This window comes from Notothenia coriiceps, unplaced genomic scaffold, assembly GCF_000735185.1.
Source record: "Notothenia coriiceps isolate Sejong01 unplaced genomic scaffold, NC01 NC01_scaffold00035262, whole genome shotgun sequence".
Taxonomy (NCBI): domain Eukaryota; kingdom Metazoa; phylum Chordata; class Actinopteri; order Perciformes; family Nototheniidae; genus Notothenia; species Notothenia coriiceps.
This window is the reverse complement of record NW_011367963.1, coordinates 20,539-42,701: the sequence shown is the minus strand read 5'-3', so window position 1 is coordinate 42,701 and position 22,163 is coordinate 20,539. Positions and strand designations below refer to the sequence as shown.

General features: G+C 39.2%; 1 protein-coding gene across 2 annotated transcripts in view; it reads right to left on the bottom strand.

Moving 5' to 3' along the window:
• The window catches only part of kcnip4a (potassium voltage-gated channel interacting protein 4a), a 43,896-nt gene extending 21,872 nt beyond the window's left edge, over positions 1-22,024 (bottom strand). Inside the window, exon 1 of one of the 2 annotated variants that reach the window (XM_010791163.1) lies at positions 21,877-22,024. In XM_010791163.1, the coding sequence (XP_010789465.1) occupies positions 21,877-21,934 (58 nt within the window). In that variant the 5' untranslated portion in view covers positions 21,935-22,024. Of the gene's footprint in view, positions 1-2,323; positions 2,436-21,876 lie in introns of those variants that run through there. The other variant, XM_010791162.1, reaches the window with a different exon arrangement.
• Between the last annotated feature and the right edge of the window lie 139 nt (positions 22,025-22,163).

Genomic DNA, 22,163 nt, shown 5'->3' with positions numbered 1-22,163 from the left:
CTCTGTTAATGTGCTGGAAAGATCCTCATTTTCAACATTACACCCCCCCCCCTCTCCTGAACATGACTTCACATCAATATCTGTATTGACCGCTCGTCAGGGAGCAGATATTCTGCGAGTAATTACCCAGCGAGACACCTGTGCTGAATACTGATCACACCATGAGCAGACAGCGCCACTTTGAAGTCTCCATTGTCTCACCGAGACAAGATAATCAATCTGATGTTGGTGCATCTGTTAACACGGAGCGGGTGGGCTTCAACTCACCTGAACCGTTCAGTGAAGCATGTAAACTGTCCCCGAATGAAAACACTGCTCCCATGTGCATTAAATATAACACCTCTGCTCCATCCAAACATGGGGTCAGCTTTTCCCAGCTGCACACTTCTCTTATCTCCCTGAATATGCACACAGCGTGTTTACAGAACAGCAGTGTGATGGATGTGCTGGTGTGGAGCTCAGATTGCTGACAATGCTGCTCCACTTTACTTAATGAGAGGACTGCACTCGGTCCAAACTAAACTCTTTAGTGAGGCTGACATACACACACCGTTCCCAAACAGTGTGAGAAGTTCACTTGTAATTCACACTGACATGATTAAGTTGTAATATGATTGTTTTCCGAGGTGATTTAACACTACCGTTAACACTATTTTGTACACACAAACAGGGATCAACCCACACACACCAAAACAAAAATATATTTGACATCTTTCCTGCTAAACATCTTCCTCCTTGCACTCTCACACACATCTCTGTCACATCTCTGTCTCCATAACTTCAGTAAGACAGACCATTTGTTTCTGTTCTATGTCACAGAGTCCTACTTTGGTATCATGACCTCCATTAACTTGACATGTTTTCATATGGCTGCCTTTAAGTGTGTTTCAAAGGAAATCTACGACCCAAGACTCTGAAGTGTTGAGGGAAAACAAGTTTATTTTATTCCTTCCTCTTCTTCCTCCTTGTGTCAGTGCTCTCTTCCTTAGCCTTGCCAAGTTTAGTGTCTAAGAGAGTAGAGTGTGTTTAGAAGAACATCAAACACCAGAGATGGCAAAAGTACACACATCATTTACTCAAGTAGAAGTACAGATACTTGTGTTTAAAAATACTCTGGTAAAAGTAGAAGTACTGACTAAGCTTCTCTACAAGTAAAAGTAGGCTTCGAAATGTACTTAAGTAAAAAGTACCCATAACTAGCAGCTGTTTTAAAGAGTACCTGACCTCCCTTTATATTAATAGAACAATAATGTCATTATTAGCTAATAAATGTTTCCATGCTGAACAAGACCAGCAAATGAAGGATACACGGATCGTGTTCAAATCAATAGGCAAGCAAAGACTCTAAATAATAATGATCACTCCACATTAAAACTAAAAAAAACTAAAACTAAAGTAAAACTAAAACTAAAGTAACAAACTTGTTTTGAAAATGTAAGAAGTAGAAAGTACAGGTATTTGTGTTAAAAATGTAAGAAGTAAAAGTAAAAAGTCGTAGTAGTGGAGTAAAGTACTGATACCAGAAAGATCTACCTAAACCTTATGTTGTGTTCGGGTCTCCCGCGACCCGTTTCAAGTTCAAATTATATAATAACTACGCTCTAGTTCTTTGTATCTGAACAAGGCTTCATGATATCCTCCACAACAGCTATATAAACACTACAAAACTGATTTTGACAATTTTAGCCAAGTCTGAAGGTCTAAAAGTGTATAATTTGGTGTTCGGGTCTGGGAAGACCCAGCAGAATTGTTGTGGGTGACTCTTGGTCAAATTTGGCCCAATCAAGATTCATCTTTGACTTTAGACACCCCCCCCCCTTCATCCACTGTAACAATAATTGTTCGCAACATGCACCTGGTCTCCCATCCCTCTGCCCCCCTTCCCCCACGGGAACTCCACCTTTCTCAAAGAATATGTACACTAACACTTGAACCTGAACACACATAATAGCACATCTGAAATATGTGGTGTAATGTGTTTTGGGGCCATAAAACTAAATTACAACAGGGTTGTACGGTTATGAATGAATTATAAGTTAGTTATGATGTAGTTAAAACAATATTGGATGATAGTCTTTATTTTTGAGTGTTTTGGACTGAGATAAATCTAAATTGAACCGCGAAAACCATGAACGGTAACAGCTTTCGAGCACAACACAAAGGTTAAGTACAGTATCTAAGTATTTGTACTCCACTTCTTCCCACCTCTGGAAATGAAAAACCCAAGAGGCATCAATTTCCTTTTAGCTTTAAAACATTTCTCAACAAGCAGTTTCTTCTTCCAGCTCCTCTATTCCTCCTCGTCCTCCTCCTCACGTCTTACCCTCGGAGAAGCTGATGAGCCCCAGCAGGTGCAGCAGCTTGATGGAGGCGAACACCAGCACCACGATGCCCACCGTCTGAAGCCCCTCTGTCTCCCAGATGGCACTCAGCATCGCTCCACCCTCTGCTTCCCCACCATACCCCGACCCGGAGCCGGAGCCCGAGCCGGCCTCCTCGCCCTCTGGACGCCCCCCAGGACCCCCCCCAGGACCAGGACCAGCGCTGCCACCCAGCCCCGCGCTCCAGTTCCCCTGCACCCACTCCAGCGCTACACAGCACCTCCTGGCACCCGCCTGCTAGACCCCCGCCCCCCCGCTCCCTGAATCCAGTCTGTGAGGCTGAAAGGTGACGTTAAGAGCAAAGAAATACTGGCCTCAGGTCTTTGAGGAGTCTGACATCATCTCTCTGATCTCCAGGGGTCACTTTAGAAAAGCTAAAAAAAAAAAATAAGGAATAAAGTCCACACAAGCTGATCTCAATCCTTCTTCCTGTCCGCTCCTCGTAAATGAGGAGACATGAGGAGCAAACTCTGCTCTCCGACAGTTTGTGGCTCTTTCTCAGCGCAACCACTGCCTCACTGCGTAAGTAGAGGGAGGGAAGAAGAGAGGGAGGGAGAGAGGAGGGATGGGAGGTGGGCTGCTACGGGGAAGACGCACAACCTCTAGGAAAGCAACCCGCCTTCACATTAGTGTTTCATTTGAGGATAAGGCAACATGTTGAAAACACTTTTTGATACTGTACTTGTACCTACATCTCTACTATTAATGATGTGATTATACTTTCGAGGCGGGGGGCAAATCAAAGAAAAAGACAAATGCAACCAAAGTGCAATGACAGCATAAGACAATTCATTTGAACAGTATGTCAGTTATTTTGTTTATCATATGTGTTGAGAGCATGTTTTCTGGACCATGGATTAATTTAATTAGAGGAAAGAGTGTCATTCCATATTTATGAGTGTTTTGTTTTGTGTTAAGAGAACGTTGTAAACTTTAAATCTTTTTTTAATTCAACAAGCTATTTGCTGGGTTTTGAATCATATTTTTATAACCATGTTCAACAGCGTTAAGGCATGTTTTCCTCACATCGTGCAGCTCCAGTCAATCTGTCTCAGCCTCTTTACACACACTGATGGAAGAGTATAGAAAGCGAGGGCAGAAACTGTTTTTATCCACGCCACTTCATCATATGTGAAGGGAAACAAAGTGTGTCTAAGAGTGTGTTTGTGTCTAAGAGAGAGGGAGATTCAGGTTCGCAGCAAATAAGCGAGACACCACCCTCTACTGCCTCCGTGAAGTCATTAGCGTCCAGCAGCAGATGATTTCTCCGGCTTGTGACAGGAGAGCAAAAGAAAAAAGCAGGAAAATAAATGGAGGGTCCGTATCCGCCCACACACTAAACACCACTGTGCTCTGATCACATGTGATATTGCTTGTTGTTTGTTTAACTGGTGGAAACTTGAAGAAGCAATCATCACACCTCTCCAGCAGCACACAGGAGTCAATATGAAGCTTTGTCTTGTAACTGGGGGTTGAGAAAATGTGGAGGTTTTTGTAATCTTATATTGTTTTTGGATCATCATCATCAATTCTAGAGTAAGCTTTTCCAATTCTTCAAGATAAACTTTTTTCTTTTTTTTGTTGTGTACTCATGTTTTCAGCTTTAAAATTGATTATTTTCAGCCACCGAAACATCCTCTGCCGTGTTTTCTGCTTTAATTAAATCCACAATGAAGTTAGCAGCTTATCAGCAATGTAAATGTCAAAACCAAATTCCACCATATTACAATGATCACCAAGGTTTATTATTTCAGGGCTCAACAGAAACAATGACTCACTCTCCACTTACTCAATTGCTCTATGATACATTTCCAATAAAAAGCAGCCCATTCCAGTAATAGAAAAACATTTACATTCAGCCCATCTTCTGATGCTATATTCCCAACAACATAGAATGAGAAAAGGCTTTTAAAAAAAAATCTATACATAAAAGGTCATTGGTATGCGAGTCCCATCCATAAAGTGAAAAATTCAAACCGACAGTAAGACCTAAGGACCGTCTCAGTGTGTGTTGTTCTTGAATTAGAGAAATAAATGTCCTTTTTTCCAGACAACAATACAGTGACGTACACTTCCTGTTGGGGGAATTAGCTTGTTTCAGTAAAGCTGCTCCAGAGCCACAATTTCAAGCATACTACGGCGTACTTCGTTTGGAGAAATTTCGAGGCTGCACATGTGTAGACTCTGCAGTCTTAAAATCCCCACAATGCTTTGCGCACGGACCAATTTCCCCAAATCTGTGGCGGAAAATGTAAGGCGGGGCCTCTCATATGACGCACACCTGTTAGCCTGTTCCACACTTTGTTTTCCGAATGCCAGGAAGTATTCTTGCCTCGCTTCTGAAACAAGACGCTCGGAACACATGTGCTACCAAGCAAGCGTACTCGAGATTGAGAAACACCCAGAGACTGCAGGGCAAAGGCTTTTCTTAAAGTGGCCACTTTAAAGACATTTTACTTTTACCAGTCCACATTAGCTTTCATTATCTTTTATCGAGGCTAATCTCCTTGTGATAGCAGCTAATAAATCATCAACTATTACCTCCACTAAAGAGGGTGCATTTTCTTTTTTGATTTGTTTGTCTGCAGGATTATGGAAACATTTCTGACCAAATGTTAATCAAACTAGGTAGTAGGGTGAAGCATGGGAGAATTTTAGAGCCGATCTAAATCATTTTTGCCCTTTGCCAACATTTTGATTAAAGCTCTGTTCCCTTGGTAAGGAGCTCTTGAAATCTCAAAAAGTGCAACAATCCTGAAGAGAATAAAATTAATTTTGAAATGTTATTGTAGCACAGCGTCCATCAAAGTCAATAACAACTTTGCTAACATCCCATGAGGAACAATTGCTGGTTTGGTTCAAAGCCCACCCCTCTGTCATGTGTGGTGTTGAGTGTATACGCTGACCTACATGTTGGAGCTTCATTGACTCCTGGGCGCCAGCAGCTGCCAGCGTTGGGGCACCTGGCACCACATCAAGGGGCCACAGTCACATCACGCTGCCAGAGGGAGCATCGCTCTGAAACTATCCCTGTTCGCCTAATGGTTAATAAAACATGCAGCCGTCGTGATTGACCGATCATAACCTTCCTGCTGCAAACAGATAATATCATTCTCCATACATTATTGAAGCAATGATTGGTGGACAGATGAGGAAAAGTAGAAGGGGGGGATTAACTATTAGAGAAGTGGGGATTCTATCAGCTGTTGACAGGTAAATTATACAACACACATCCGGATCCATTAATGTCACACACACTCTGAACAATCACAGCATAACACTGCTGCAGCATTTCATTAAGAGCACCTAAAGATGAGGCATGTATGGACTGTCAAAGGCTGTTTTGTTTTGAAAGATGACATGGCAAGTATGTCAAACAAGTCTTGAGGGAGCCTTAAATCACCACTTTGTTCTCTTGAGAAGAATATATACTTTATAGAGTAATATCAAAGAAACTTCTCCTTAGCTATGGCTGTGAATTTGCTTAGAAAATATAACTATAACAGCACATTAAAACATTTGTTTGTTTCTTTACGACCAATGTTTTACTCCCATCTGCAGTAAACTGTCCAAATTTGGGTCTGGATCATCAACTTAGTGGTGAAAAAGTTATTCTTCTGTCATCTTTGGAAACATTATTACCACATTTCTTGAATAATATCGGGTTGGAAGCTAAAATCTGACAAGTAAAGCTACGGTGCTGATATAGTAATGAGCAATTTGCAAGTGTTGAATTTATCAGTCTACTGTTTGTTTAGTTTTTTATTTTCAAAATGTCTTCACATTGGTCAGCATGCCCTACATTGCTGCATCATTTCAGATTATTATTTCATGATTTAAAAAATAACTTTTACATAGATCCCTCGTTGACAGCTTGACCCTCACATGGTTTCAACAGAGGGTTTCTCACCGACACGTACCTCTGACAGTGGGAAATGTCACGCAGTAGACCTTATCTCTGTAACCAGCAGCCTTTTTGTTCTCCTGCCTCTGCCGACTGAGAGACATTGATCTTTGGAAAGATTACACATTTTTCTCACTCATCGCTGCCACCTGTCACGTCACTTTCCATCCCCAGTATTCACAGGGGGGGGGAGGATCTTATCACTTCCTGTCTGGGCAGACAGAGAACAACCTGACCACCGCAATCCATCAGTCTCACCAACTGATGTGTGAGAAATACAATAAAAAGAGGAAGGAAAGACAAGCTGATAATCCATCCGTTACATGTTGAATTTAATTAAAGAAAGCAACAACCTCTGGGTTTGTATTAGTTTTTCTACAAAAGCCTGTTAACAAACCACCCCAAGAGCGTGATTTCCGTAAAGTGTTTAACAAATTGGATTTTTCTCTGAGGCACACAGAGAGCTTTAGTAAAAAATACCACACCACCCTGAGGAAGGCCTTGATGTGACCATCATCAATCAAAACGTCGGAGAAGTGGCGATGATGATGAGATCATCCGGCTGTTTACAGACAAGCTCAGGGTCCAAGCATGTGATGTAATTATGGGACACCTGCAGCAGTGTGCTCAGGCATGCACAGCAGCAGCATTAGTGTTTGGGTTGTGTTTTTCCATGCACGTTAACATGAGGCTGGCATATTTACTGAAGCGTCGCTTGTGAAGAGGAAGGCAATTATAAGCTGTGAACCAGGGCAACCCTCAGTGAAGCCCGCGAGTGCAATCAACCACGAAGGTGCCTCGGGGTGACGCTGAGAGTGAGGACTCACTCTGCAGGTGTGTGTGCATTCATGCAATGATGGGAGTTTGCAGATGTTGACCCTTTGACCTTCAACATAACCCGAATGATGGAAATAAAGAGATGCAATAAGTTTGAGTTCAGCCTTAACTGTCATTCATTGCTTGAATGTTAATGTTAAGAATGTCTCATTATTCAGAGTTGGTCAAACAGATCTTTTCCCCACCTGTATCAGTTTATCCTGCCGACTTCACACATTTGCTAGTTAAAAACGTGTGCTGTGAACAATCAACATTTAAAAATCCATCTGCAAATTCAGGATGTTCACTTACAAATTCATTCTTTAAATAAATATATAAAGATGAATAAATGACTCAATTGGATACTCCAATATAAATAAAAGTAATGCAAATCTATGTTATAGCAATCGATATGAATTATTGAAGGACAACAGTATGATGATCAATGATATAGATGCTTTGTGTATTAAAAAGTATTTTTCTTGTGTTGTATTTTGTGTAAATGATGGTGAAATCCATTTCTCCACTACACAATGCCATGCAGAAGACATGCCAGTCTTCTTTTAACAGCAAGACCACGAGATTAGTATCAACATCCTAATGCATCCAGATGATTAGTTCTAGTCTGAAAAGGGACAAGTCAATGTCTCTGTCTGCACACGGACAGTACCACAGTGTGCAGCAGCTGATAACATTGACCCTCTTTCCTCTGACACTATCTGACAGCTCACTGTGAACACATGTAGAGACACAGAGCCGCACATGCTGCCTTTCATCTGATTTAAGGTGTGCCATCGTTCAGCAGCAGTCAAACTAAACTTCAAGTGCAAAGGTGGAAGAATGATATGCATTAGCAGCAGCAGTAAAAAAGAGAGAAGACAAGGGAGACTGAAAATAGCAGACAGAGTGGAGGATGACTGGAGCCACCGTCAGTAGGATGAGAAACAACCAGCAGAGACCATCAGCAGGACATATGGACGCTGGAGGGGATCTTTACCCTTCTTTATATCTTAAATAAATCAGGAATATGCACGTGTTGAAGGAGAATGAGTGAAAGTGTGTTCATCAATGAAAATAAAGTCAAGGCACTGGACATATATCAATGGAACGGCCTTTCAAATGTTAGGTTTATTGAAAACACAGATTGTGTTGAATGATCCGCTGTAGCATTCATAGTGCTGCCGAGGGCCTGATATGAGGCTTCAAACCAAAGAGTGAACATTGGCCGTGCAACCAACAGGTGCTTTCCAACACGTTGGCTTTAACACTGATATATTGAGGCTTTCTGCTGCTGTTTCACAGACCACATGCTGTCCTCTAAATCTTTTGTAATTAGTTTAGAGATAGCCTTTGGGAGTTTCTGTTTACGATGAGTGCGTGTGGAAGCTTCAGGGTCAACCCGTGATGAAAACATGTCCTCCCTCTTCAGCTGAACAGACGGTTGTAAACCTGTATTGTTAATATCAACGGCTGCAGTTGGATGTTGCAAAAAGACGGCACTTTTTATAACCACTTTTATAAGCATTTCAAGGAAATATAATTCATATGGACTTGTAGTGCACTTCAACTTCAAATGTGATGTAAGTGCACTTGCATAGCAGTTGAAGTTTATTCATAACACATAAAACAAATTCAAAACGGTTTCAATTTAAACAGAATCACACCTCACATGAAGTTTCCAATTCATATTAAACAGCAATGGTGGATGCTATTGACGGCTGAATTCTTTGTCACTGTAAATATTATTGCCGCAGGGAATTGTGGGACCACATTTTTTTTTTGGTAAAGGATGCTCCAGTGTATCCTTTGCTAAAAGAGATATCAAAGAAAGCATTTTTCCTTAGAATTGAGAGATTTTGACCAGCTCTCATCGTGGCGGCCACTTGCAAGTCATTTCACTCAGTCACTGACTGAGCAAAGACAGTTTGACCACAGCAGACGTTTGTTTGCTAGCAGTCTTCTCCTCGCTGTCTTTGTTTGCTCATTGGCTTAATGTCTGCCCTGCATTACCACAGCCAGTAGAGTGGAGTTAGATGTGTTTCTGTCACCTTCTTGTTGAGACACGTACATGTGCGACAACCAACAGAAATCTGGGGGAAAAAACCTAGTTCCCAGCTCTATTAAGGGTGAAAACCTCCCCAGAGACCCTCTAATAGGTGAATGGCTCAAGGTGAATATCAGCCAATATTTTGGAAGAACAGAACTGATGTTGTGTCTGAGTTATTTGCAGTACGGTGCAGCATATTCACCAAGCAACACACTGAAAGCTTTAGAATTTTAGCACACCATGAACTTTAAAGATGATAACATTTTATATCCAATCTAAATAATATCGGGAAAACATGTTGTTTCACTTTATTGTGTCTTTATTCTTAATTGGAAAATAATAACAATTATTGAACTCTTACCTTCAAGCGAGAATAAACGGTAAACTCATTTAGATGAATTATCACAGCAAAAAGCATTCCTGAGGCGAGCTCTGTTCTCGGTGTTAATAATCTCAGTGTTTAGTACTCCAGTATTAAATACTGCTCTGTTTCTAGATAATTGTTTGGAGACATCGCTTACAGTAAAAGTTTTAATGAGAGGAAATCATTTATTGGAATTGTTAGGAATCAGATCACTGAAAAGCAGCAAAATAAAAATGAAAGGACCCGAAAGAAAAACATAGAGAAAAGTTAATTACACACCATGAGGGACTTATCACTTTCAAATGCCACATTTAAATATTTAAATACAATATTAAGACCTGTGGCAGTGGTGACTCACGTTATTGCCTTAAATTCAAAATACATGTAAATGAAAAAAGGTTGTAATTTAATATTATTATTTTCTTTAGACATGCGATATAGCATATAAGGCATGACATCCAATCACTTAGTAAGGGCTGATAACACATTTAACAGTTTCTTATCATTTTTCATCATAGAAATACAGAAACTATAGTTTAATATTCAGTAATACCAGTAAGAAACAATAATTATTGTTGCGTGGCACACAATCAGGCTGTAATGTATTTGAAGTAGGATAAATACTGTGAGAGTCTAAAGGCAAATGTCTACATTTTGCACAACCTTGTGCTTATTAGTACCAAACATGCACACCTGTAGAGCTAATACAACTTCCCAATAACTTATTTTAGCTAAAACATGTATAACAAATGACAATTTTGTATGATTTTATCAAATACCAGTGAACTATGCTTCGAATAAATGCATGTATCCTCATTGCAATTAAAATAAGATTGTTTCCAAGCCAGCAGAAACAAGGAGAGTCCAGTAACACAAAACAATACTTATCTTATGTTCAATATGCTTTAGTTCCTCAGTGAAAAAAAGAAGATTTAAACATGCTTGCTATTGTTTTGAAGCATTTAAGTCTTTCTGATTAGCTTTTGTATTCAGTGACCTAAAAAAGGTGTAAATGCAAAGCCAGGGAAGTGAACAGTGTAATTGCACAGGTTGTATAATCAATAATAAACAGCTCAAGTGTTTTCCAATCAAGGCAGAACACAGCCTGGCCTTTAACACGCTGCCTGCAGAGAGAGCACAACATAATCACAGCAGCGTGCGTATGGATCTGAATATCACGGCTCCCTTGTGAATGCTGTGATTGATGGCAGTGTACAGCTAACGCCTCACACAGGGTTTAATTCAGAGCAGAGCTACGAGGCGCATCGTTCTGCCTGAAATACCTGTCTGACACTGCGGGCTGTTATCAACTTTTATAATAAATTGTGGAGTTTTTAATACAGCTTCACTCAATAATGTGAAACTAATGTGTTTAGCATGTCAGAAGGAGGCAATAAAGGGCGAATTAGCTTTGCTTACATGAATAGGAATTAGAGTACACATATTAAAAAACAGACAGGTTACTAAGCCAGATGAATGAGCATTGCATTTAATAAAAGAATGAGGCTTCCCGAAACCTCCCCGTTTCTAGATGTTAGACTTGAATAATGCTGAAAGGTAAACTGTAACAAAGATCTAACACATGCTGCCATCCTTTCTGCCACTTCATATCAATGTATTGTATGATTTGCATTTCTCTTTACACTGTTTTTATAATGAGTTTGCACTTCTTGAAAAATTGTACGTGGTTAGTTGTTGATCTAATGTTCTGTCAATGTGTGCAATAGATTTATTGTATGGTTGGTAAGCACTGTTTTAAAAGAGTCTACAAGTATATTGAATTATCTAATATGTATTATAAAACGGACAAGTCAAATCAAGCAATCTGATTGGTTCTTAGCCGTGATATACTGAGCGTATACCACGGGTAGAATTGTAACTTACTTTTCACAATAAGTCAGTATCCCTCCGCGCCTGAGAAAAACAGTATACAGTTGGGCTGAAACCGGGCCGAACCACGCCCCTTAGCTGTGATATAATGAGCATATAGCACGGCCTGTCGTGAGCTATTGCTTAATTAATATCAGAGGGCAGTCGAAACTATTTGAAGACTTTGGTCCTTTTATGGTATTTACCTGCACATTGTCTTTATTCATGCTGTTGGTAAAAACATGGCTTTGCTTATATCAGGATGCTTCAGAAAGCTTTGGTTCCCTCTGCTGGCCCTTTTAATAACTCTGTTTGCTAAAGTGTTCTCTTTTTTTAATATCCTGATCTTGTAATGTTCTCCGATCCTCTATTCATGCTGGAGTTTTTTGTTCCGATAACAGAAGGAATATCAATGTTTGTCTCAGCCTTGTGTTGTCTACCTTGGCAGTTTCTCCACCTTTCAAAAGTCTTGTTGTAGGTTGTTTCAGTATTCATATAAATAACAGCACATTATAAAAATAAAAATCCAACACATGTCTTAAAGTTATGCTCAAGCGACTAAGCTACCAAACAATAAGCCTCTTCATGTGCTTTCTCTCAGCTTTAGTACTGTATGCGTCTCTTAAAGCCCCCACATGCAAAAAGCCACTTTCTCAGCAAAGATATTTAAGATGCAAACACTATTAACTCCAAGTTCAATGACAATAGAACATATGAAGTTCATATGAAACCAAAGCATGTGCTTGTTTGTGATAACAGTGAAGGGTATTGTTGAAGCCACGCACAGCCTAAATCCTCCTCTCATACGTGTCCCTGAGCATGCATCATCTTCCCCTTCACTATTTAATGACAGAACACTGTGAGCAAGGTGGAATCACACACACTTTGTATGTATTGCTTCAGAGAAACATGCTCAGTGAGTCAAAGGCACACACAATGTATATCCTGATCCTGAAAACACACTAACCCTCCAGCAGGGGTTTAGAGTAAAACCATAACAAAGGGTGGATAATGCCACAGTACACAACACACACGTAGCTGGCATGTGTATGCTTTGCTCTGTGGATTTAGTTACAACTGAAAATACAATTTCCTTCGCCACAATTGTATAACTTCAAAAGAGGCTTTGAGAAATACAGACATACTGCAGCATAGCATATAGACTAACACCGAATTGCAGCCTTATGCATGCTTTATTCTTTATTAAAAGTATTTAAATAGTACCATTTAAAATTGATCAATAGCTCAAAAAAGCATTATTCATTTAATAAAAGAACCAGCACGTTTAATCAGAAGGGTGAGTATAATGTACTGATTTATTAAGATGTAATCAGACATTAATCAGACGTTTTTTAATGCACTTGGAGGGAAATTAAGATTTTTGTCTCATGAGTTATTTGATTGAAACTTTGCAAAATCAAATCGCATTCAAGGTTGTCCTCACATAAACAGTACAAGGACTCGAATGAAGAAAAGTGACTTAAGTTGGATTTTCACAATCCATAGCCTGAATGTGAGTGTGCGTCCACAAACAAGTTGTCAGGGACGTTACATAAAGAACATAGTATCACACCACTACTGGGAAAACCAAAGCTGCACATTTTAAAAGAAAACAAAGTCACTAGTTCTTACATTATGTAAGTATTATAAATGCAAGTAAATAAGGTAAATATTTAATTTCCAAATTATCTCGACCTTTGTTACCTTGCCATAAGGGAAACAGATTGATGATATAAAGAACAGGTGGTCTTCAGTGCCATAGAGACCCCCCCCCCCCCACTGTATATTAGTTTCACACATTTGAGGAAATAATGAGCATCTTATCGTCTCACAGCCTGACAAATCTCCAGTGTGCTCATGTTACACTTATATTAAACACGTGTGAAATTCAAAACAAAGTCAAATCATGAAGCAAGAACCATCTTTAACTGCTTTAATATGCACTATTTAAATCTCTGCATAACTACTGAAGAGTGACAAACTTTTAAAACAAGACCAACTTCCTCACTCCTTGACAACTAACTCAATATCTCTCCAGTTTCCTCATTTCAGAAGGTGACACTCACTAATCTCTTTTTAATTCCAATCTTTTAATTCAGAGGAGAAAATCAAATGCTATCACGTCTCTGTCCATCTGCTGCAGAATTACATTCAGTCCTCATCTGTCTCTCTCTCATCAGGATAAATCAGTTAGCCAACCCGCAGCTGATGCACGCTTTTACATCTAATTCAATTGAATTCCAATTCAATAAGCCAATCATCAAAAGTCTCAAGCTGTTGTCAAGAATATTTGAGGTAGAATAGAAGCTTGAGTTGTGATAGAGAAAACACAAAAGTCAGAACACAAAAGGACTAAAAGCTGATAATTTATAATATGCATGAGACATCACAACAATTGAGCCAATTAGCAACATTTGAATCATGCAAAAATTACACTTATTAAATGAGACAGCTGCAAAGTCTTCTGTTAGAGTGACAGACAGATCATTTGACCTTACAGAATGACACAACCATGCAGCAACATCAGAAAATAATGAAGTATTCAAGACAATTTGACAAACTACTGCCTTTTTAATATATATTATTGCATGATGTATCGTTTGGATATTTTCCAAAGGAATCAATCTTGCCTTTTACTCAGATAACTTAACCAGGGAAATACAAATATGTGATGGGGGCCGTGAATCACAAATAATCATCTTGACATGCACTTTGCCTTTACACATAAACAGATGATGACTCAGAATCTGAACAAACTTCAGTCTATACTTTTAAACCTGTGCAACAACAAGTGGCTGATTACTACTTTTAGGAAAAAAGAGAAATCCCTTCCAAACACTGAAGGAGTTTCCTTACCGTCATAACCGTCTGCTAACAAACCAAAGCGCTCCAACACCTTCACAAACAGCACCACCACCACCAGCACCGCAATCATCTCCAGACCCTCCACGTTCATGGTCAACATGTCGGGGAGGGGGGTCACAGCCTGCACAGAGCCCAGCCTGCAGGCCGTTAAACTCCAAAAACCTGCATCTGTCTAATGAGGAGAGACCGGGACACATTCAGAGAGGGAGGGATGGAGGGGGGGGGGAGAAGAAGCGTGAGGAGGTGAAAAGAAGGAGGGGCATGAGGAGAGAATGGAAAAAAGAGGCAAGGAAGGGAAGAGGAAGGATGAACCCCGTCACTGTGACGAAGAGGAAGATAAATGATGGAGTGCGAGAGATGGTGTAGTGATGGGGTTTGGGGGTGGGCAAAGGTCAGAAGCACTAAAGTTGACTGAAGCTGCTGCCTTTTTGTGAAAGTACTGTTTTTAAAAGCACAGATTTTTCAAGTGCCTTTTTATTGAGTCAATGTGTTTGTTTAAAGCCACACAAGGGTGGGGCATGAAATTATTTGTAAAATGAATTTCTACTGAATATTGTAAATAAATGTGTAATTGTGTCTTTCAGAATAAAAGACGCAGATCGTGCCAGCGTCCAGCAGGACCACATGAAGAGCCTTAGGGGCTACATATTAAATAGACTGATTGGGGCACAATTACATAATTGATTTGTTAGTCACTGCTTACTGTTGTGGTATTTTGTAAATAAACATACTAAAATTCATCACGTCTCATAACTTCTTTCCGAGTGTTGGGCAGATTAATTAACCCCTTTTCATCAGGGGGTTTGTTGGACATGTATTACCTTACAGCCATGTTCACAATATAGCACAGGTGTGTTTTGTCCCTGATGTTCAGGTAACCTTACCAAGCAATCGTAGAAAGAGCAAGAAGAGATGCATACCGTACAACACCCGGGTGTAAATAGCGTGCTTAAGATAAGATGTGTCTTTATACATCCACCATAGGGGAACTACAATTTCACCCACTAATATATCAAAGAAACATTTCCATAAATACCTATACATCCAAAACAGTATCTAATGTGTAGCCCGGGTGCAAATAACATTGTTACCTACGGACACCAGGGTGCAAATAACATTGTTACCTAAGCACACCAGGGTGTAAATAACATTTTTGCCTACGGACATCCGGGTGTAAATAACATTGTTAGCTACGGACATCCGGGTGTAAATAACATTGTTACCTACGGACACCAGGGTGTAGATAACATTGTTAGCTACGGACATCCGGGTGTAAATAACATTGTTACCTACGAACACCAGGGTGTAAATAACATTGTTACCTACGGACACTCGGGTGCAAATAACATTGTTACCTACGGACACCAGGGTGTAAATAACATTGTTACCTACGGACACCAGGGTGTAAATAACATTGTTACCTACGAACACCAGGGTGTAAATAACATTGTTACCTACGGACACCAGGGTGTAAATAACATTGTTACCTACGGACACCAGGGTGTAAATAACATTGTTACCTACGGACACCAGGGTGTAAATAACATTGTTACCTACGAACACCAGGGTAACACCAGTCTGTAAATAACATTGTTACCTACGGACATCCGGGTTTAAATAACATTGTTACCTACGGACACCAGGGTGTAAATAGCATCTGCCTTAATTATTTTATCCACCAGCCTGTCACACACACAGGAAGATAATCCTCCATTTATCTCCACACACGTCATTGTTTGGACAGTTACCATGGAAACAACCTCTGCTTGGCTCATTTAGCCCACTATTAGTTACTCTGCTTTATTTATCTCAGATGTGTGTGTGTGTGTGTGTGTGTGTGTGTGTGTGTGTGTGTGTGTGTGTGTGTGTGTGTGTGTGTGTGTGTGTGTGTGTGTGTGTGTGTGTCAGTAGCTGACAGTGCAACATACAATATACTTAACACATAAAACAATTATGTACATGTAGACAGAATAATATTTAACAGAATGTACAACTAAACACAGTTAATTTAAAAAATAAATACTGTAAAGATATCTCAATATGTGGATAGGGTGTGCTAGGATTATATATATATATATAGCTTAACAGAGAGGAGAATCATTTCAAGAGTTGTGTAGTAATTTGAAACAGCTTTTTGCTTTATCTCTGATATGTGTGTTCCTGCTTTCAGAACCTTGCCTACCCTCACAGAAACTTTCCAGCATCTGCTCTCCAATCACCTCCCAACTTTACTCAGGGTGCAATCAGGGCCCGTGGCTAATGCTAATGAAAATAATCAGAGTTCTGTGCATACCATCAGCACAGAGTGTGCTGTATCAATCAGTGTGATGAAGGTAATTGGCAGTGTGTGGAGCATGGTGGTGCTGGATGAAGATGGAGCATGCAAGTTCTGCTGCACCTGCACACTGCTGCAGGAGGAATAAAATGTATTATTTTAACCTAACCTAAACCTATATTTTTTAAATGTAGGTTTTATTAAATTGTCTTGTGTGAGAATAAATCAGTGTATTATACTTAATGAGCAGTCTAAAATTAAATATGTTGTTAAGTCATTAATACCCATCGGGAATTATGATAATTATGATGATCATAATTATGCACAAATGTTATTATTTAATTTATTATATATTTGATAACATAAGTGGGTGCCATATTGTTTGCGCTCATTGTCCCTATATGACTCAATTAATTTAAAAAAAGTATTATTTGTGCTTGCACCTTTAAAACTATGAACATGAGCATTTAGTTTGACTTAATGCAACCTGTTGCTGAACCAAATTTTTTTTTAAATATTCCCAGCAACTTCTTCCTGTGTTAGTAAAAAGCACACATTTCAGTGTTCTATTTTGCAATAACAGGTTTGTTTTTTAGAGAATAAATAACCATTGCTAATTATAATATCTCCTCTATAAGCATGAAGCTTAAAATCAATAGGATTTTTCTGGTTGTGCAAACCTCCCAAGTATTCACAGTGAGCCACTACACTATCTTTCTTTTTCTTTTTTCATTTGTTTATTTGGCAGGGACATTGCACATTAATGAACACTTCAAACATGAGATGTGCCAAGTGTAAATATGCAGTTCCTCTGTATGTCTCCTCCTTATATGTATGCCTGTTTAAATCAAAGTGTTTGCTGATGTGAATAGTAGACCTGCAGTAAAAATCTCTTTATGTAAATAAATAAACACAATAGAGGGTAAAATGAGTTTATGTACGTTAACTTAAATTAAGTCACAATTGAATTCCCATCCCCAGACAAGCTGCAGCATCATGGCGTTCAAACAAATTAGTGTGTTCCATTTGTTTGGAGAAATTACACATGAAAGCCTGCGTGACCTGTCGACTTCAAATAATATGCTTCATGCTTCATGCAGCTAATGTTGTCAGGGTCTTGTTAAATTGCCAGTAATGGATATTGGTAATGCAGTGAGTTTGCACTCAACATGTTCAGATATTTTCTTAAAAGGAGAACATAATTCGAAGTGTTCACATGCAATAACATCAAACATGCTCATTGTTTGAATATATAACAATATTAAAGAGCCTGCAGGGTTTTATATGAGGAGTGAAATATTGCTAAATAGTTATTTAGAATAATCTGAGGGAACTTTGACAAATGACAACCTAACAGGGCCTTTCCTCCATCCTACAGAAAATGACAATTTCAAAGTGTATGTGAAATGTATTGCATTTTAGTCAAGGAGCCTTTAAAATACATTAGTCTCTTTTTTCATTTCTTTACAGCAAGAAGCTTGTCTGTTTGATTCTGCTGCCATCAAGTGGAAACTGCAAGAATTAACAAAAGCTCCGAATTGAATCAGTTTCCAGTTTCCACTCTTTTCAAAGATTATTTTTATTATTGGTGCATTACAATATTACAATTCCCAGGGTTTGGATTGCATAGAGTCCACTTTGCACAAATGTAGTGTTGCTATACGTTAACTGGCCCCTTTTAATTTTATTCAAGCAAAAATGATTGATGCTATAGTCTAGAAATAACAGTTATGGATAGTTTTAATATCAACATTTCCCCATTGTCTCATTGATCTAATGCGGCCATTTCAAAATTACGTCACCGACAGCAGTTAGCTAGAACAGGCTACCCTCTCATCATTGTAGTTATTATTTATGGCAAAGAACTACAAAATGTTTTGGACTGGGCTGAACAGGATCTTCAGGAGAGAGGTTGTGTCACAAATCGCTCCTGAAGTGACCTGGAAATCCATGTATAGATTTGTATCCTGTTTTTACAAGCAGATGTCACGATGTGCTGCTCTGACCAGTCTATCTAATCCCACTTTCTGCACCTGGATCCTGCTCTGAGCAGGAAGTTAATCATTACAAAGGTCTGAGGAAGCCCCCCCACCTGATACTGGTCAGTGCGCCCTGTGGGGATCATGGGATTATTTCACAGAACAAACTGCACACCAACTGAGAGAAACCCTAAACAAGCTTGCAGCCTGAAAGATGGAGCAGCTTTTCAATTTAAATGCTAATTTATCAAACTGAGTACAGTGTAATGACACAACGACTTTGAACAAAGCTGAGATTACATGTTGCTGATGATAAAAGAAACGCAGAGGGAAACGAGAAATGTAGTTGACCCCTCCCTTATGTAAGAACAGCCTTTGTACGTTTTCTTTTCATATATCTGAAGACTTTTACATAACACACAAAATCAGTCTCATTGTCCAACTAATGAGGGAAAGAATTTCATTTCAAGATAATTTTACATGGAGAGACTATGGATTCATTTGTACCGCATTTTAGAATATGAAGCTTGTTGGGCTACAACTTATCAATGGTTTGGTGCATTAAATATCAGCAAATAGTGGAAAATTGCCATCAAAGGTTGGTCTAAGTGCATGGAGACGTCTTGTTTTATCATTCCAAAATACAAAGATATGTGCTTTAATATGATTTAAAACTGAGAAAAACCAAATATGTCGATGTTTGAGAGGCTGAAAATAGCATTTAGACGTTTGCATAAAAAAATGACTTCAACGAATAAGCTCTACTCTGAAAAACAATGACTGTTCTTCAACAAAGTGCTGCTCCTAAGTCTGTAGAAGCTCAGAGTTATCATAAAGAACATTAACGTCCTGTAATTAAAGTGCCATACATGTATAAAAACGATTTATACACAAGTCCTAAAAGAACTTCTCATTGGCTCGTAGTTCAAACTGTGACTGGGATCAATAGAGGTGAGAGGAGAGTGCTGAAGAAGCGAGAGCATACCAAATGTTCTCTGAGATCTCAGCATGACTCCACGCGTCACTTCTGACCGGTTCTGAGGAAAGTGCTGCATGTGACAGATGGGCTGGAAACATTTAAGGACATCCATTCGAAAAGGATTTGTTTTCACAGTAGTTATGTGTTTTTAATGGAGATTTTCTATGAATACATTACATTAGGGCTGCACAATTTGAAAATGTCGACACCACAATTGCAAAAAAAATTGCGATATTAGAGGGGAATGCTTATTTCTTAAACATTACAAATGAAAAATATTATAAAGTGAACGTGGTGTGACTTTTTAGAGGATCTGTACCAAACAAAGATCTTTTGTAAGTTTGTAGAATACCGTTTGTAGTCCAGGACTCAGTTCTGTAAACACAAGACACCGAACACCTCCATCACTTCTTCTTGTTAATGTCACGAGGAATCATCACCAGAAAACAAACCTCAGCTTCATAACAATACCCAGAAGTGTTTTCGTTCTACATGTATAAATCGGGCATTTTGAAGGTTTTGTCCTTTTCGGTGACTGACAGGCACAAACACAATCATTTACCAGTTGGTATTCTGAGTCACATTTAATGTTTTGCTTCCGAGTGTACCTTGCTCACGCCTACACACACTGCTCATAACAGCTCCTGACAACACGAACAACTAAATAATATTGACAGAAAGCATGAAGGCTGAACACATCATGACTGACACGTCTCTTATGTGAGGGACATTTCAAACACTCAGAGTGTGAAAAGAGTTGCAGGCTAAAGTTCCTATGGGTAACACACCATCATCTCTTCTCATGTAGATGAGAGAGGCGATGGGAAAGAATGGAGTGTATTCGAGTGGTGTGGAGGAGCACTCATGTCTCTCACACTGCGCATATTTTATTATTTTGTCCTCATCTAAAAAACACTTCCTTTTGTCAATCAAAGTGCTACAGGATTGGACAAAATGGCCCTCAACATGTGATTAGATTTTTCCTGAAACTAAATGCAAAACATGTCAATCACCATTTCCAAGAGCCTGACATGACTGCTTCAACCAAAACAGACTAAACTATGAAAGAAATACACATAAAGGAGTCTTCAAAAGTGTTTTTGATTACAGGAAACGTTCTGTTGTTGTTTTTTCATCATTTGATTTATAGTCTGTTGATTAGTCCACAGCTAGTCTTCTATAAACAGATGTCTGCATATGAATGCACAATCTGTTATGTTATTTGTATTTATTTATCTGCATTCAAATGCAAATTAGATTTGAACAAATAATATGATTACGTCGTCTGGACCAAAATCATACATGTTTGCATCTCAATAGTTAAACTTAAGACTCAGCCCTGAATATCAGCTGGCTCTTTTTCAAATTTTTAAAGAGAAACATAATGTTTGAAAATGAAAATGATCAAATGTAAATCTAACCTCTTCCAAACATATGTTGGAATAAAACAAATTCAAGTCTTTTTTTTGTGTATGACAATTTCTTTTCAAAAACTACAAGGAATTTGAATGTCCAATCTGCTTCTCTTATAACTTTAAACTGCAACGTATTATGAAATGATCAACTTACTGCTGTGCTGTCCTACATTTCTTAAACAAGATTCCCTCTACCTGCTTAGCATGGCATTATGGGAAAGTCCATACATTATCCCCTGCAAGACTGGATCCCATGTTTCCCTTTCTAGGTCCCTGTGAAATGTGCTTACAGTGCAACATAGTGCCCGCTCGGTATGATTTATTACCCAGGAGACCCTCATTTGTTTTGCTTTCAAGCCCACTCCCCAGTAAAACATGACTTACTGTACTTTAAGTGTCTGTCTCTAACTACACAACTAAATATAACCTTGAACAGTCACTGTCCGACGGCCGCCTACTAAATATTTCGTTGTTGTTTAATGAAGACAGAGCAGACTTGTTCTTCTTTTGTTGCGGTGACAAGCTCTGATGAGCACATAATCACAGGGAGACAGTGATGTAACATAAGAGTGTGTGTCGATGTGGCACGCTGCGAGTGTGTACTGCCCCTGTCAAACCAATTATCAGGACAGCAAATGGAAAATGCAGAGTGATTTTGTGGAGTTCAGAACGAAATGTTTACTAAATGTGGGCAATTGCAAGTCAATTTCATGGACTGCTGGTGTTGGAAATGTAGAGAAAACAGTCGATTAAAGAAGAAACATGAGTCCAAAACACACAAAGACAAATGCAGGACAATGTCAAACACAGAGAAGTCATTTTCAGTGCTCATATTTTAGCAACAATTCCACAGACTGAAGCACAACTTACAAAAAAACTAAATACGTGTTCTAAAAAGGCGATAACCTTTCTTCTTAGGCATTCAGTTAAGCTGCTGACTGTTGAAAAATGCATGAAATGAAAGCATCTCCTCCCTTCCTACCTGTTGTCTTGCGTCTTTGTTTGGGCTGCAGAGAGAAGATGACCATTAAAGCCCCCATGATGCCTTTCACACTTTCTCACTCAGCGATCTGGAAGTCCTGCTATATTTCACTTCACACTCACTATATAACACCGGGACGGCTTGACAGTGAGAGCCTCACATGAAGAATGAAGTCTCCGGTCTAAAACTCTCCTTTTTATCCAGAAGGGATATGTGGGCAGCAGGAGGAGGAAGAGAAGTGGGAGGAAAACATGCGTTGAGTTTTGAATTTCGACGCGCATGCTCCC